Genomic DNA, 18,687 nt, shown 5'->3' with positions numbered 1-18,687 from the left:
TCTCTCTAGATTTTAATTTTTCTCTTGATTAAAAAAAGGGAATCAGAGGAGATAATTTTGAATTCCTTTCAAATCTAAAACATTCAGACTTTTGGATCCTTTTGCTGTTCTTTGGATTTTTAAGACCATACCACAAGTAAGCCACAAGGGGACAGCATAAGCCAGCTGCTACTTAGGAAAGGAAAGAAACTTCTCTGAAGGCTTGAAGTTCTGACTTTTAAAATTCTAGGTTGTGTTAAGATTATATCATTGAATTGACTTATTTCAAAACTAAATTTGTTTTAAAAGTAGAGACCGATGAGTCCCAGTGTCTATGAATTCAGTGATGAGTCAACATATGTAATATGAGTTTTAAAATGTACCCACTGAGAAGATAGTGCTCTTATTTCCAAGTGATTTCTGGCATGAAACCCATTGGTTAGAGAGTTCACATTTGCAAATAGGATTTTAATATGCTCTTTTTCTTTCCTCTCAGAGAGGTTACCATCATGATTTTTTGAGTCATTCCGAGTTGAGTTGAGTTCAAATTTCCTTTTATTGTCCGTGTTACCTTGGATGAGTGATTTAAACTTTCAGCCTCAGTTTATACATCCGTAAAATGGGTTTTGTAAGCATTAAAGTGAAATAATGTACATGAAGTGCTCATCACTATGCCCGGCCTGTGATAGTGCTCAGTAAACTGATTCTGAGAGGGAGGTTCTAGGAGTTTTGAAGCACATTTCTGTTAATGGGCTGGAAATGGGCAATATTCAAAACAGATTCTTAAAAGATTATCTACCCTAAAAATTCAGTGCCATTCCAGAATTGCACAAAGCACATGGTTTTATTTGAGTAAGAGAGTGGGGTCCAGTCTACTCCCTCAGGTATAAAATCACCTTGAAGGGAAGTCTCTCATCACCCTAGGGTGTGAAGGTCTGAAGGTTTTCAAAATTATACTCAGATAGAACACATTTAATTCCCTGACTCCATGGGCATTGTTTCTGCATGTGGACTCACTTACCAGTAGTCAGCAAACGTTTTCTATGAAGGGCCAGATAATACATCTTCAGGCCTTACAAGCCGTGCTGTCTCTGTCATAGCTACTCGACCTTGCCCTAACACTGCAGGAGCAGCCGGAGATAACACACGTGCAAATGGTGTCTCTAGGCTTCAATAATACTGTACTGATGGACAATGAAATATAAAGTACCTGCAGTTTTCATGTGTTATGAGTTCTTCTGCTTCTTTTGATTTTTTCCCAACCATTTAAAAATCTAAAAAGGATTCTTGGCTCTGAGGCTGTGCAAAAACAGGCCAAGGCTGGATTTGGCCCCTAGGCTGTCATTTGCAGCCCTTGATCTATACCATCCAGATACCGGATGCATTCCTTAGAAAGGGCAGATGTGAATTTATTTGGATAGGTTTGTTTTCCTGAGTGTACACTGAACATTGCCCCCTACCCTACTAGATGAGAAGTCTTCTGAAGGGAAAGATGGTGTTTTCATGCCGTACTGTTAACATTTAAACTTTATTTTTCATGTTACGAAATAAATACATGCTCTTGTAAAATAAAAAGTTAAAACACTATAAAGTTGAAGTTCCTTGTATTCCAAACATTCCACCCAGCCCCCGCCCCAAATGATTGAGATGAGGAGATAATACTGTAACAGTTTGGGCTATATCCTCTCAGGTCATTTTTTGTTCTTAATAGCATAGTCACATCTATTATTATTTTTCATAAAAATGTTCAAATTGTTTACAAAATCATTCTCTCTATAGTCTTTTAAAACTTGCTTTAAAGTTCATTCAACATTTTTGTTCAACAAGTCTTTACTGCAAAGCTACTACGTGTCATGCATAGATTAGATTGAACTATATGAAATGGCTGATATTTAAACTAATTTTTAAAAACTTTCTATTTTGAAATAATTGTAGACTTCCACAAACTTGCAAAAATAGTACAGAGAGAGCTACAGATTCCTCCAGCTTCCCTCAGTGGCAACATCTTACACTATTACAGTACATTATCAAAATGAAGAAATTTACATCAGTACAATACAATTAACTAGACTATAAATTCTACTTGGATTTCACCAGTTTTTATATGCACTCATTATTTTAAAAAAAACAAACCGTTTTTGACCTTTAAAAATGACTAATATATATACCCTGTTACATCTTCATACCTCAGTACTCTTAGATCTTAGGAGGTGCCTTTTTCTAATAGCACCACAAAACCCTTCTTTGGCTGCGGGTGAATGAGTTTCTAACAGCGGTCTTCAAAGTTTCACTTAGAATGTCACTGTGGCCTTGCTTCAGAGAAATGACACACCCCTAACAGTTTGCCCTTCACTAAGTCATCCTGCAGAGTTTCCAGTAATTAACACATGATACACGGAATATTTTACAGTTAAAGTTTTCACATTTGAGAAAACTAGAAATCATACAAAAGTATTAATAAAAAAAATTGAATTGCCTACAATATTTCCACTCAAAGTCAGGTGTATTCAGCCTGGATTTCTTTTTAGTTTTCTTTGGGGAACAAGAGGTATACATGTGTTTATATATATATATTTTGAAGTATTTACATATTCATTCCCTACACTAAGTATAGCTTTATATCCTTAAAAAAATTACTATGTAATGATAATTTTCTCAGGTCATTCAAATACTTTGTAAAAAGTTATCCAGAGATATAAAGGTTAAAAAAGACATAGGAGATCAGTTGGTGAAATAGCAGCATTTTCAGATGAATAAACTGTGGCTCAGAGAGAGGAAATGTCTTGCCCAAGATCACAGAGCCAGGAAGTCTGGGGGAAATACTTAGTGGTGGTAAAGCATGATGGAGGCCGACTGGCAGCCTCACTGTGCTCTGAGGTCTGGGGTTAATTTTTTACAGAAATTCCATTTTTCAGAGTACCCATGTATACCCAGAACTCAAGAGCCTAAAATTAAACCAGCAAGCCAATTTACTAATTTACAGTGAGAACTCTAGCTGCCAAGGGGTCCCTATTTAGGTATTAATATTTTTTTTAATATAAATACATTCTCACCTTGTAGGAAAATCTGATATTCATCAGAAGCATTGGTGAGTACATGGACCTGGGAAAAGCATGGTTAATCTTAAGATTCTTTTGTTGTTGTTCTTGCAATTTAACTAATTTTTTTTAAGATAGATACTACACCTACATGACAAAACTACAAAGCGTACAAAAAACTTTTAAATAAAAAGGCAATCTTCCTTTCATCCCATGTGTCCATCCCCAGAGCCACTGTTGTCTTGGAGGCCAGTGTCTCTGTGTTAGTTTTCTGTTGCTGTTATTACAAATTACCTGAATGGTAGTGTCTTAAAATAGCACAGATTAATCTTACAGTTCTGGAGGTCAGAAGTCCTAAAATCAAGGGGTTGGTGGGGCTGTATTCCTTCTGAATTGTCTGGGGGGGGATCAATTTCCTTGCCTTTCCCAGCTTTTGCGTGTCACTTGCTTTCTTTGGCTTTCAGCCCATTACCTCCATCTTTAAGTCAGCAACATAGGATCTTCAAATCCCTCTTTCTCTCTGACCTCTTCTTCCATCTTCACCTACTCAGCTTTGACATTTTGGCCTCCCTCTTGTAAGGATCCTTGTGATTGCATTGGGCCCACTGGATAATGCAGGATAATCTTCCCATCTCAAGAGCCTTCACTTGATCGCATTGCAAAGTCTCTTTTTGCCGTACATATACATATCACAAATTCTGAAGATTAGACATGGACACCTTTGGGTTTCATTACTTTGTCTACCATAGTCTCCAAGTGACTCATTCTTCCTCTCTTGACCAGGCTAAAAATGTATTATTAGTGGTAAAACACTTATTGATAATTTGTTCAAATACACCTCCATACTAACATGTACATGTTGGAATATATCCCTCCAGAATAAATGTTGCAAGGATTCAATTTAATTAAATGTAAACAGAAGCTCTCATTTCCCCCACTCCCAGTGGATGGCCTTGCACAGTCAAGGTGAGCGCTGAGCCCACTCTGGAGACCACAGCTCTGGACCATCACTTTTCTAGATTCAGTGCAAATCATTATACTGAGCATTCCTTCTTGCCTCAGTGGGACATGCTATTTACGTGGTACAATTATGCTCGAACTCCAGTATAATAAGGTTGTTAAGAGCATAGGTGTTGATGTCAGTCAGACAGGTTCAAATTCTAGCTCCACCACCTACGACCTATTTGACCTTCATCACATTGCTCAACCCTCCAAACCTTAGTTTTTTCACTGGCAATATGGCCTGACTGCCCCATAGGGTTGTTCCTGAGGATTAAATGTTCAGTGGAATGCTAGTAATAATATATTAGATTAATGCTCTTTTGAGCTTAATGCCAGGCCTTTCGATTCCATTTAGTCATCTTATGTGTGCTCAGCACCCATTTCCTTATTCTTTCTTAGGCTGGTTTCCCCCATGGAAGGCCACTCTCATTCTTCATACGTCAGTTTCCTTTAATACCTGTATCTGTTTCCCAGGGCTGCAGTAACAGTTATCACAAACAAGGTGGCTTAAAACAACAGAAAGTTATTGTCTCACAGTTCTGGAGGCTAGCAGTCTGAAATCCAGGTGTCAGCAGAGCCTTACTCTCTCTGAAGGCTCTAGAGGAGAATATTTCCTTGGCTCTTCCAGCTTCTGGTGCCGCAGGGATTCCTTGATTTATGGCAGCATCACTCCCATCTCTGCCTCCGTGTTCACATGACCTTCTCTGTGTGTGGCTCTGTGTGTCCTCTTCTGTTCCTGTAAAGGTACCAGCCATTGGATTTAGGATCATCCTAAATCTAGGATGATTTCATCTTAAGATCCTTAACTAATTTCATCTGTAAAGACCTTATTTCTAAATAAGGTTGCAATCTGAGGTTCTACTTGGACATGATTTGCGGGGGGTGGGCGTGGGGACAATATTCAACCCACTACCATTCCTCTCTCACAGAAGTGCTTTTCTTGCAAGTTCTGGGAGGCTCTGCCTTTGCCTGAATGTGCTCGTGGCAGCGTTCAGGGCCTTGAGAATGTAATGGCCAGCAGAACACAGAGGACACAAAAACCAATAACCTGGACTTGTCTAACTCCTATCCCCCGGCCGCAGGCATTGCTACTTTTCACAAGGAAGAAAAGCCAACCACCAATGTGTATTTCTTGTTGCTCTTTGGTGTATAACATTGCAGCCCTATGAGTACTTCCATTTGGGCTTCTGGCATTTTCAGAAGAAGGAGGAGGAGAAGGAGAAGAAAAAGTGCTGTCTTGTATCACTCAGCAGGGTTTGTGTTTGCAAAATGTGTCTCCCTTTAGACGACTCCAATTTAAACTACAGATTAGCTCTGACAGAAATGACCCAGGCTGGCTTTTCTCTTTGATGGTTTCAATTTCAGGCTTACCCATCACAAATGATTGTGATACAGCAGGATTTTGACAGAACAGGGTAGGAATTTTGAATACTTTCCTGCAGTTTCCAGCTCCAGGGGATAATAGCTGAGAGAAAAACAACATTAACTAAGTTGTAGGATATGAAAACATGCTGAATTTCCCCCTCTGAGTTTTATGCTCCTTGGCATTCAACAAGTCACTTTCCCTGTAGAACAAGTAAGCTCTCTTGTACCAAATTATGAGCCTTACAAAACCTGTCACGTTTCTCCTTTTGCCTTGAGTGCAGAGAAGCTTGGGGGAAACAGCGATCAATTTCAGTAATTATTACCCTAGCTATTTGTTACATTCGGGCCTCCTCTGTGTGTGGCTTTGTGTTTTGCTTCTATGGGAAGGTTTTATTGCACACATGACGTGACATCCCTCCTGGACATTCTCCCCTGCCCTGGCCCCGGGACACTGCTCTCACTCGCTGCTCCCTGCTGTGTTTCGTCTTCCTTCTCCTCCACCTCCTCTGCCTACCTTCTAAGTGCTAGGGTTTCTCAGGATTCCTGCTCCCCTCTTTCTCTGGACATGTAGCCGTTGGGTTTCTTACACACTCTGAGGTTTTTATCTGCTGCCTGGATCCTGATGACTCCCAAATCAGTATCTCCAGCTCCAACCTTTTCCTGAGTTTGATTCAGATTCAAATCAGTCAACTGTTTATTACGCAAATAGGGTTTGCAGTGTCCCTCTGGTACCTTACGCTCAGCGACTCTAAATCTGAGCTCCTTGCCTTTCTGTCCCCTGCCTTGCTGCGTCTGCTCTTCCCAGTCCTAGGGGGACAGTTCAGGCAATGGCCCACTTTCGCAAGGAGGAAACTTCGAGTTACCTAAGACTCAGCTCTTTCTCACCCCACCTTCAATGTCCGTATCCTCTTGATCTCCCTCCTAAGCATTTCTGGAATCTGTCTCTCTCCCTTCGCTTCCAGCTCTGAATTTCAGACCTGGAATCAGATAGATAGTAATCTCTTCTTGGCTGTTCTCTTATCCTCCTAACTGGATCATAACCTGCTTGAAACGTTTCTGTGGTTTCCCACTGCTTACAGAACTAAAGGGAGACTTAGCAGCATGAAACAAAAGGCCTTCCGTGACTGGTTCCTGCCCATCTCCATGCCATCCCCTGCCACCCCCCACTTCTCATTTTACACCTTCACAGATGCTTGCCAGTTGAATGGGAACCATCCTGTTTCATGTTTCCATAGCTTTGCTGATGTTCTTCTACCTAAAATGCCTTTACCATCTTGCTTTGTTCATTGTTACACAACCTTAACTCAGTTCAGGTGTTAACTCGTTCAACAAACATTTGTTGAGCACCAAGTATGTGCCAGGCAGTGTTGGAGTCCCACTGTTGGGCGGGCACGGAGGGACAGTGTCTTCATGGAGCTTAATTCTGATAGCACTCACTGAACTACCATAGGGCTAAGTGCCTCTCCCTCTGCCCACCCTCCCCAGCAGCCTGTCCATCCTGCATCCTTACCTTTGCCCTGTTAGGCTGAAATAAGCTTCTGGTCTCCCTCCTCTAGTGTACTGTAAATTTCATGAGGGTGGGACCATGCCATATTCATCTCTGCATTCTTGGTGCCCAGAACTGTGCTTAGTACTTGGTAGATTCTCAGTATGGTTCCCTTGTTGAACTCAGCTATCAGTTATAAATCCATGACTCCGTGTCTCAGCTTAAATTTCACATTCTCAAGGATGTGACCCTCTAGAACCGGTCAGCCATCCTTATGATGTACCTCTGACACCTTATACTATTTCTTCCCAGAATTTTGCACAATTGCTTTTTTTCAACTATTTACATTATTTGTTTAAATTTGCTTTTCCGTACTAAGTTCTAAACTCCATCGAGAAGGTCGATGGTACAGCTAGAATAGTGCATGGCCTATAATAAATGCTTAATAAATATTTGTTAACAGGTTTTCTTGCGGGAGAAAAGTCCTGAATGCATTACTGGGGCTTAAAGAAAATTTAGATTCAATTGCCTGCTGGCCTCACTCTACCCATCTATAAAATGGAGATGCTCCTGTGGGATAATACTGGACAGCAGATGAGCTTTAGATAAAAACATACCAAAACAAATGTGCATAAATAAATTATGCAAAAAAAGGAAAGTTGGGATTAAAAGATTAAACACGAGAGTGGAGGGAGACTGTGGAGCCAGCAGGGGCAGGAGATGAGTAACCACGATCCTGGGTACTGGGTGAAGATTCATCACTTAGAATACACAGATGGAGGAATCCTGGATCCAGATGATGTCTTGGCAGATGTCGTTGAAGACAAAGATAAGGATCAAGAGAATAAGAAAACAAGCCACAGACTGAGAGAAAATATTTGCAAAAGACACATCTGATAAAGAACTTTCGACCGAAATATATAAAGAACTCTTAAAAATCCACAATAAGAAAACAACCTGATTAAAGAGTGGGCCAGAGACCTTAACAGACATTTCACCAAAGAAGATACACAGATAGCAAATAAACATATGAAAGGGCGTTCCACATCATATATCATGAGAGAAAGGCAAATTAAAACTACATTGAGATACCACTGCACACCTATTAGAGTGGCCAAAATCTGGAACACTGAGAACACCAAATGCTGATGAGAATGTGGAGCAATAAGAACTCTCAATCATTACTGGCGGGAGTGCAAAATGGTGCAGCCACTTTGGAAGACAATGTTTCTTACAAAACTAAACATACTTTTACCAAAGATCCAGCAATTGCACTGCTTGGTATTTATCCAAAGAAATTGAAAACTTATGTCCACACAGAGACCTGCATACAGATGTTTACAACAGCTTATAATTGCCCAAACTTGGAAGCTGCCAAGATGCCTTTCAGTATGTGAATGGATAAATAATAAACTGTGGTACATCTACGGTGAAAAATTATTCAGCACTAAAAAGAGCTATCCAGCCATGAAAAAACATGGAGGAACCTCAAATGCATATTACTGAGTGAAAGAAGTCAATCCAAAAAGGCTACGTACTGTGTACTGTATGATTCCAACTGTAAAACATTCTGAAAAAGGCAAAACTATGGAGACAGTAAAAAGATCAGGGGTTGGCGAGGGGGTGGATGGATGAATAGGCAGAGCACAGAGGATTTTGAAGGCAGTGAAAATACTGTCTATGATACCATACGATGGATAAATGTACATTAGTCCAAATCCATAGAATGTAGAACACTGAGTAAACCTAATATGAATGGTGGACTTTGGGTCATTATGATGTGTCATCTAGGTTCATCAGTTGTAACAAACGTACCACTCTGGGGGGTGGGGTTGATAAGGAGAGAAGCTATGCATGTGTGGGGTTAGAAATTATAGGGGTCGTTTTTGTACCTTCCCCTCACTTTTGCTGTGAACTTTAAACTGCTCTAAAGAAAGTCTTAAAAAAAAAAAAAAAAAGCATGTTTATCAAAGGGAAGATAGGTTAAATAAACACAAATAAACCCCCCCCCCAAAAAAAAAAAAAAGATTAAACACATCAACTGAAGTGTCTATTTCAGGATGTGGCATTTTATTCTCCCACAGGAAATATAAACATTATCTTCTCTTTCTCCTTCCCAGCATCTGAGACACCATTTCTTGTGCCAAATGGATTTGAATCAGAACAGGTAAAAATTTTTGTGAAGTATTTCGAAGTATATGACCTACAGTTTTAAAATCCACAATAAAGGTTTGTGGAAATGGACTGGGGAAGCAGATCTATCTAAGGGCAAAATACATTGCAACTGTTATGAAACAGTGAAGGAATTTGTAGACTTGTAGTCTTGGCAGAAATAATGTTGATATCGTTACTTCTATATGTGCAGACACTTTGAAAAGAAAAAAGGATAAACAAAAACATTGAAATTATTATGTGGTCCCTCTGCTGCCCCAGAATTAGTGACATTCTACAGAATCAACACCTGTCACCAGCGTTCCTCTTATTTTCTGAGCTTATCCTTCATTCATTTGTATTATTATGAAAGTGATTCAAGCTGCTTCATGTAAAACCGTCAGGTAGTATAGACAACGTATAAGGGAAAAGTGAAGCTCTCATTCATTCTTCCTTCTTCCCCTTCTCTCTCCTCAGAGAGAGATTATTGCCCTGCCTCTGCTGCCTTGTTAGAGAAGGGATAGGAAGCTGAGGGGATGGAGCCTGGCCTGGCCAATGGGAGATGGTGTAGCCCCCAGGGAGCTAGATGCTGCCTGCAGAGTGGTGATTCTCAGACTATTTGGTGTCAGGACCCCTTTACATTTGTAAAAATTAAAACTGAGAAGTTAAAAACAATGTGAATTCATTTAAAAAAGTATAACAAACCCATTACATGTTAACATAAATAATACTTTATGAAAAATTACTACATTTTCCTGAATGAAGAAATATAAGTGAGAAAAGTGGCATTGGTTTACATTTTTGCAAGTCTCATTAATGTCTGGCTCAATAGGAGATAGAGGTTCTCGTATCTTGCATATTATGTTATCAGAGCACTGACACCTTCACATCACATGTCACATAACCGTAACCTCTGGGAAACTTCACTGTATGTCTCATGAAAGAATGACAGTAAAAATGGCAAATGATGTGTCCTGAAAATCATTTTGATCTCATGGGGTGTCCCCTGGCTACACTTTGAGAACCACCACTGCAGAAAATTTGAAATTGAGTTCCACTTTCTCTTTCATCTTATTGCCTCTAGAAGTCTAAGTCAGCCAGGAAAAGAACTAACACACAGGTGTAGGTAGAGCTGAAAGGATTTAGGTGATGGCCAGTAAAGAGATTTGACAGTGGAGGCCACAGCTTACAGGACAGTTATTTTTTTTAATCTTCACACCCCACAGCCCTGCTGCCTGGTGTTTAAGACTTAGGAAAATTTGAGGGAAGGGTCTGGGTAAAATGTTTCAGATTTTCCACTTTTTTTTTTTTTTTTAAGTCTAATTCGTAAGGCTGGCTTTGTTTTGATCTTGAGACACATTGGGCAAAAGGTGGTGAGCTGCAGTGAAGCTGCCGGTCACTGGATGGTGGGCCAGTGATGGGAAACTCACAGGAGGATGCTGTTCAGAAATGAGTGACCCAGTCGCCTTCCCTGTGTCTCACCAGATAAAAATGACCAACAACTACAACCTGCTCAAGATCATTGCTCCCTCCCTGGGATTTGTGCTGTTGGCATTGCTTCTGGCATTTTTCCTTCGAGGTAAGGAGGGCAGGACCAGGTGGGATGAAGCCCTTCAGAGCTTTGGAAACTCCAGGGGGATCTGGGAGTGGATGGATTCTGCTTCCTGCCCGTTTTCCCCATTCCTTAGAGTCCCACATCTATCATTGCCCTCATCATCCCCGTCAAGGAGGTTAGAGGTAAACTCATTCTCCCTAAGATGCTAAAGGCTTTGAGCATCATCCCCCTGACAGAGTTTATATTTTGGGAAAGAAAAGTAAAAGAAGAGCACCTTTATTTATTGGACACTTATTCTGTGCCAGTCCTGATGCTATATTCTTTTTTTTTTTAATTTATTTTATCTATTTATTTATTTATTTATTTAGACTGTGTTGGGTCTTCGCTGCTTGCGGGGGCATTCTCTATTTGCGGCGAGCAGGGGCTACTCTTTGTTGCGGTGCACAGGCTTCTCATTGTGGTAGATTCTCTTGTTGTGAAGCACGGGCTCTAGGCGCATGGGCTTCAGTAGTTGTGGCTCATGGGCTCAGTAGTTGTGGCTCACAGGCTCTAGAGCACAGGCTCAGTAGTTGTGGTACACGGGCTTAGTTGCTCCACGGCATGTGGGATCTTCCCGGACCAGGGATCCAACCTGTGTCCCCTGCATTGGCAGGCGGATTCTTAACCACTGCGCCACCAGGGAAGTCCCATGATGCTATATTCTTGACATATCTAACTCGTTTCATGCTCCTGACTGCCTTAAGTGGGAAGTACTATTCTTATCACCGTCTTGGGGTGGAGGAAACCCTGACCCAGCCTCTTCCTCTGGCTAGGAATGCCCCAAGAAGAGAGCCGTGAATCACCCTGGTCTTCTTATTTGTTCCCTTAAAGTAAAACTTCTTAACCTAGGGTCCACAGATGGACCTCAGGGGACCAGTGAATCCCTTAAAATCGTGTGCAAAAGCACTTGTACATTCATATCTGCAGTTTTCAGAGGACAGGGTCCATAGCTGTCATTAGATTCTTGAGCTGGTCCATGACCTTGTATCTGCCCTCCCCTGCCTTCAAAAAAAAAAAAGTTTTAAAACATTGCAAAAAGAAATCATGAACCGGGGTTTATAGTTTTCATGCCAAGTACAGGCACGTAGCACCTGGTCCTGTAAAAATGGGGAAAAAATTGTTCTGTAGTCATTAACAGAAACTGGTAGTAAGTGAGGAGCTCTGACTAGTAGTAACCATCTCAGCCTGTTTGAGCAACAGTGAAAGTCGTGTGTCTCCACATCTATCCCTAGTGAACACTGCAAAAGGAAATTTGGAGCTTAGTGGAAGTTTGCCATTAACCTTCATACAAAGGCATGTTACAGTTTGGGAAATTATGGGTACGTGTCCTAAGGAAGTGTTTTAAAACCCAAGTGAGTTACTTGAATTCAAATAACTCAAGAATAAAGCAGCTCAGGGAATTCCTTGGCACTCCAGTGGTTAGGACTTTCACTGCCGGGGCCTGGGTTCAATCCCTGGTCGGGGAACTAAGATTCCTCAAGCCTCACAGCCCGGCCAAAAAAAAAAAAAAAAAAAAAGAATAAAGCAGCTTAACACCATTGCCCACGATGTTGGAACAGCTCTGTGATTGATGAGCAGTAACTAGGGGCCTAAAGAAGCAATCATCTGATCTGGGGAAAGGAGTGGCTTTCTCTGCCAAATCCAGTTCCTAAGTTCCCACCTTTGGACCACCTGTGCTCTTCATAATGTTGCTCCGTCCTTCCCCCAGCATTTCACATAAACGCAGCTACTCCGCTTCTAACCTGGCCTTGTCTTTTCAGGGAAAGTCATGGAAACCAGTTGTGTCCAGAAACACACCAGGTAATTCATCTTGCATGACTGACTGTTGTAATGATTGTACAAGCTGTTACAAATGATTAGATACTACTCAGTGGTTTAATGACTTGTGTTTGTATTCTGATTAAATACACGGTTGGAGAGATGTGGCATTAGAGGTGGAAAAGATGTGGTGATTCAGCTCACCTTAACCTCCGTCTTGGTTAACACTGTGATATTTGTCCAAAATGCAAATACAGTGGCAGGTTGCATTAACAGAAGTATGACATGCAAAAGAAAGAAGGTGATATGTCATTCTACCCATTATTTGTTCCACTCTGGGTGACTCACTTTAAAAGGTCATTGTTAAACTGGAGTTCACTGAGAGGTGAGTTGGCAGTATGGAAAATGAAAAAACATGTATAGTATCATTCCTGGGATTTAATTCCTCTGGCAAATTAGACCATGGGAGCAGTTTTTTGTTTTGTTTTTTAAATAATTTGAAGTCTCTGGAAAGGGATTTTGGATATCTGTCCTGTTGTATAGCTTTTTGGTAAAGAAATGAAAAGATTTGGTGTAAATTGTGATGAAGACCTTGCTTTCACTTAAAAATTGCATCAAAAAAAAATTGCATCAATACCACAATATCTATATTAACAAGTAAATATTAACACGTAGGGAAACTGAAGGTTAGCAAGGTAACTTTTCAAAGTCATACTTGGAGATCCTCTTGGTAAATAAACACATTTAGATCATAATTTTATACTTTGCTAATACAGAAACTTTAAATCCCCTTATTATAATAGATTGGCAAAAGCCCTTTATCCCCTGTGGCCTCAGTTTTCCCATCTGTGAAATGTGAGGCTTGGACTGGATGGACCCTGAGTCCTTTTAACTCTAACAGCCCTTGATTAGTTGTTTTATAATCTAGCAGCATCCATTCATTCCCGGTCTTGGTGTTTCTCATCATCAGCCTCTCTTCTCTCTTTACAGGCTAGACAGTGTTGGAGAAGGTAAAAATGTCCTCGACGGAAGAGAAGATGAAGATGGTCTTTTCACACTCTAAAGTGCCCCTTTCTCTTAGGATTGAGGATGAGGATATGATGTGTGAATTATCAAAATAAGTCTTAGAATGTTTTGTTGTTTGTTTTTTTTTTTAAAAAAAACCATCTGTTGCCTTGGTGTCACTGATCCAGTCTTGCCTTAGTTTCACAAGTGAAAGTTACCTTAGAGACCACACCTTCTCATGGTTTAATCTCTGTAGCATCACTGCTAAGTGATCTTCCACAGTATAATTGAACACCTTCAGTGATGGTGAACTCACTATCACACCCAAGGAAGTCCATTCAATCTCAGGGCACTTCTGAGACTTAGAAATATTTAGAACAAAGTCTGTGTCCAGATAGCATCTGCCTGCTGGTCCTAGCTGAACTCCTTGTGCTTACACAGAACAGGTCTAAACTCTCTTCTACCTGGTAGCAGTGCTCCAGATACCGAAAGGAGAACCTCATGTTTCTCTAAATTGCCTTGTTTCTGGGACACGATTTCTGGTCCCTTCCCTACCCTAGTTGCCTTTGCCTTGCATGCATTTGTATCTCTCCTTTTATGCCCAGCTTTAAGAATTCAGTGCCCCACTTTGGGTATGGTATGAGCATCCCTGCATTATTGATCGTCATCAATAACATACTGATAATATATTATGTATTGATTGTCATCAATAATGAAGGAAACGACATGGAATCACACCATCATTTTGACTCACCTCTAAAACGTCTAGGTTTTCTATTATTTTCTGTTCACACCTGAGTATATTTAGAGGTGACCATAGTGTCACATCTTAATTCTTGCTTGGGGAATTTAATGTTGGAAACAGCCAAGAGTTCATCAGAGTAAATTGTGGTGAATGACATGGATGTCCAAGCGGGGCCGGCACATGGATGTGACAGTGAGCCGGTCCAGATCAGTTTCTCTAAATAAAGTTCATGGGAATTGGCTCCTCAATAAGAACAGGTTTATTTAAACACTTTGAGAGCTAGTAGCATGAGGAACCATGGGAGAGGGTTAAAACAAGCAGTTGTTGACTGAATGGAAAGAATGTGCACCTGAGTGAGAGGCCTCTGGTTGGGCAAAAATGTGGAAAGTCAGCCAGAGCTGAAAGAAATTTGTCTGAAATACTTCCTGGTATGTTTGGGGCAGTAACCGCCTTAATGAAATAAGTGCACAGTCTTTCCAGGTAACCATACTTTATATTTTGACTCTCTTGACATTACTTTTAAGAGAGGGAAAAAAAGCAGTCTTATGACTTGGCTGCTACAGCCTCTAGATTCCTCGAACTGTGAGTCCACACGGGTCCAGCAGTTAATAAAAACATCTCCCTCTTATCTGAGCACTTGGAGAACTACCTGCCCAGGGCAGCATGCCTTCTGCCTCACTCTTTTGGTGCCAAGGTGAGTGGCAGGTTTGGCCTAAGTGAAGGAAATAATTAGCAGCACACGGGTTGCTTCTTTATTTGGCTTGACTTTCTCCTCTGTGTTAACTGAAAATACTGGAAATGGCTTGACCAGCCTGTTACATTCAAATTTAGAAACTGGGGGTGGGTGGGTGTGGGGCAATAGAGTCAGGTGCAGGGCTTCAGTGTCCCCATCTGGAAAATGGAGTGAGACTAGGTGACCTTGTACAAAGAGGTTTTAACATTTCATGGGTCATTGAGACTCCCCATCCTAACTTAGCTCATGCTGCCTACCCACCTTCCCAAACGACCACCACCTGGGCCATGACCAACTTGGATCTGCCTAGAAAAGCTGACAACAAGTCCCATACCCCCTAAACAGAACATCGCAGCTCAATGAGTATCTTTGTGTTTTGCAAGGGGCCATCTTCAGTCTTTTCCCAACTATATTTCTGCAACTCCTTGGTCAGATTCAGAAACATTTAAATGAGTAGTTGTAGTGTTTTACAACTGGTAATGGCCTCCAGGACCCTCTCGCCTAGTAGCTCTCAACCTTAGCTGAATGCTGCAATTATCTGGTGAATTTTTTTAAATGTCAATTCGTGAGTCCTACCCTTTAGGAGATTCTTTTGTAATTGGTCTGGGGTGTGGCTTGGGCATCTGATTTTTTTTGTTTTAATGCTCCAAGTGGTTCTAATGTGCAACCGGGGCTGAGAACCACTGCTGTTGCTTCGTGGTTCTCAAACGGGGCACTTCAGACCAGCAGCCTGAGCATCACCTGGACCTTGTTAGTCATACACATTCTCATCCCCACACCACACCTACTGACTCAGAAACTCCCCAGTGGAGCCCCGTGATCTGTAGTTGAACAAGTCTTCCAGGTGATTATGATGCACCTTAGAGTTTGAGAACTATGGAAGCATAATAATCCCTAAGAGGAGGATGGAGATTTTAAGAAAATACTCTCCTGTGACTAGGGCTCTGTGGTGGTGGGTGTGGCCATGCGGGGCGGGGGGGCGGGGTGGTGGTGGAGGGAGGAGTGGGAGTTTCCAGCAGCCAGTGCCCAAGGTCCGGGTGGACTCCTTGTCAGCCCTCTGTTAAGCTAGCATTACTTTCTGCCTGGACTCTTAGGGTAGCTTCTAGCCATCCTCACCAACTTCACTCCTTTCCGTCTCCAATTTGTTCTCCATGCTGTGACAGAGGAATCTTCCCAATGCAGATGTGAGATTCCTATCTCCTGATTTCCACCCAAGGGGGCATAGAAGAAGCACCCTTAGGCTCTGCCCAAGGCTGGGGTGGCGAACTCAGAGGATGGGCAGCTGATGCGGAGGAGTGAAGCAGGGGGAAGTGATGTGGCCTCTACTGAAATGGGAGCTTGTGTGTTCACGTACAGGCACTAACACTCACACTTAGTATTAAAATAATGTCCTAGGCAAGCAGAACATGGCCAGGAACTAGAACAAGGCAGCTAGTTTGAGACTCACAGGTTTAGGGGGTGGGGAGTGGAAGTCACAGAATGATGAATTAATAAATATATAATTCTTACACTGAGACTCCTTGATCCGAGGAGTTTGCTGGGGCACTTGTTCCTCTTTCCCTCTCTGTGCAATCAGGATGAATTGGTAGCTGTCTACAAACAACTCCCTAGTATCTATTGCGTAGGGGGCCCAGAAGAGAGAATCACTTCCCTTTAAGGAGCCTAAAAATCTAAATGAGACAAAACCCACCAGGGAAATGCAGAAGGGAATCAGAGTCGTGTTTTTATTTCCACAAGGAAGGACTTTGATGGAGACAGGGCTCTTACAGGTGATGTTTACATGGTGGGACCACAGTCAAACCTTGAGGATTTAAAGCAACCTAATTCTGCAACCTCAACCTTGGCCTTTCTAGACTAAAAGAAATGGATAACATCCCATCCTTAAGGAGCGTTTGCTACGTTCTGGGTGCTCCTCTACCAAGTGCGTCAAGGCAGTTTCTCATTGAATCCTCACAGCTGCCCCATGAAACAGTATATTACTCCCGAGAAAACAGAAGCAGAGAGAGGTGAAGAAATTTGCTCAAGGTCACATAGTCCTACCCTCTGTGACAGAGCCGCATCTGGAAACCAGGCCTGAAGGACTCCACACTCTTCACCACTACCCCATACTTCACAGGGATGGGCCTCGTTTGACACTTCAGGCATTTGAAACTGAGACGCTGACCCGTGTTGGTCTGAAATGGGTTTTAGTTTACTCAGATCCACGGCAACCTGAGTGTTGGGATGGTTCTCCAATGCCAACCCCTTTATAGCTCAATCTTTCCTTGCCCCCCGTATTAGTTACGCAGGATCTTATTTGCATTTGCGGAGGAAGCTGCTAGTAGAGAAGCTGGCAGGAACCTTAATGAAGCCAGGTGGACCCACTGAAGTGGGAATGTGTTGAACTAAGTCATGAAGAGCTGAAGTCAGCTGTCAGCGCTTAATGAAAGGTTAACAGGAATCCGGCAGTGGGTGGCTGGAGAGGCTCTTTGTATCTAAAGAAAAACGAAAAGTTAAGTGGTCTCCCTGCCTGGAGGGAGGAAACCACTTGTAACCAAAAGGCTGGATCTGAAATAGAGTTTCATTTAGATTTGTCAACATGTTACAGTCTTAAGAAAAAAAAAAAAAAAAAAAGCACCGTGAGTTCTGGGCTCTCTGAGCACTAAAGGACAGCAAAGGGAAGTGTTCCCGAATATGATGAATGCTCACGCTGGTGTGGAGGAGCCTGGGGAGACCTGGAGATGGCTGCTCGCGAAACAGAAGGTGGGTTCACTTTCTAATTGCGCTGAAAAGGTGTACTTCTGCGGTTGTAGCTTTATCCGTGTTGCATAAGCAGTCGGGGGATGGGGGAGCAGGAAAGACCCTACACACCCTTGGATTCAACTCTCATTTCTTAGCTGATGAAACTGAGGCCCAGAGAGGGGGAATGAGTTACCTCAGGCTACACAGGAAACCAGTGCTAGAGCAGAGACCTAAACCATGTAACCCTAGATTTACCTCTACGGTCCTGTTATAACCTTGTTCTTGGAATTTTCTAGCTTCACCTGCCTGATTAGCTACCCTTTGAAGTCACATTCTTTAAGTTCTTGCTGGGCATGCAACTCCTCATTTCTTTTCCGTAAGCTATCTTTCCCAGCACACACTTGACCCTGAGGTGGACTCCTGCTCTCAGAGGAATCGGAGCGCTGAAGTGCAAAGCTTGGCTGTTGCTCTCTTAGGGACGCCGCCGTTAACTAGGGTGACCAACTTGTCCCAGTTTTAACACTCAGAATCCTTGCATGCAAGAACCTCCCCTCGGTCCCCGACAAACTGGGATGGTTTGTCAACCCAAGTCCATAACTAAATTAGAGATCAAAAACAACCCTCTGAGTTCTTTCATTCACTGCCCCTACTGTTGACTTTATTGCAAGGATTATTTTTTTTTCTGTGACTTTGCAATTGGACCCAAGGGGAATTTAATTGCAGATCCAGCATTAGAATAGACTGCAAAATCTAGATTCTAGACTCTTGCTATGTAAACTGTGGGCCTCAGACAAATATTGTCATCACCTGGGAGCTAGTTAGTAATGCAGAATATCAGTCCCACCCAAGACCCTCGGAATCTGCATTTAAATAAGGCCTCTGTGTGATTCACATGCACATTAAAGATTGGGAAGTACTTGTCTAAACCACTGATTTTCAAACTTGGCTGTACACTGGAATCTTGTGGGGAGCTTAAAAAAGTCCTGAAACTGGACTCCCCTCTGCACTCTTGGTTTAATCGGCATGGGGGAGACCTGGGCTTCAGGAGATTTTAAAGCACCTCAGGTACTTCTAATATACGGCCATGTTTGCAAACCACTATTTTAAAGG

General features: G+C 42.0%; 1 protein-coding gene across 1 annotated transcript in view; it reads left to right on the top strand.

Annotated features, from left to right (window-relative positions):
- The window catches only part of TIMD4 (T cell immunoglobulin and mucin domain containing 4), a 35,340-nt gene extending 21,835 nt beyond the window's left edge, over positions 1 to 13,505 (top strand). Inside the window, exons 6-9 of the mRNA XM_061188371.1 lie at positions 8,991 to 9,037; positions 10,507 to 10,600; positions 12,376 to 12,415; positions 13,364 to 13,505. Of these exons, the coding sequence (XP_061044354.1) occupies positions 8,991 to 9,037; positions 10,507 to 10,600; positions 12,376 to 12,415; positions 13,364 to 13,436 (254 nt within the window). The 3' untranslated portion in view covers positions 13,437 to 13,505. The remainder of the gene's footprint in view (positions 1 to 8,990; positions 9,038 to 10,506; positions 10,601 to 12,375; positions 12,416 to 13,363) is intronic.
- Positions 13,506 to 18,687: the final 5,182 nt, after the last annotated feature.

Source organism: Eubalaena glacialis, chromosome 4 (genome assembly GCF_028564815.1).
Source record: "Eubalaena glacialis isolate mEubGla1 chromosome 4, mEubGla1.1.hap2.+ XY, whole genome shotgun sequence".
NCBI lineage: Eukaryota > Metazoa > Chordata > Mammalia > Artiodactyla > Balaenidae > Eubalaena > Eubalaena glacialis.
This window is presented reverse-complemented; position numbering and strand designations above follow the sequence as displayed.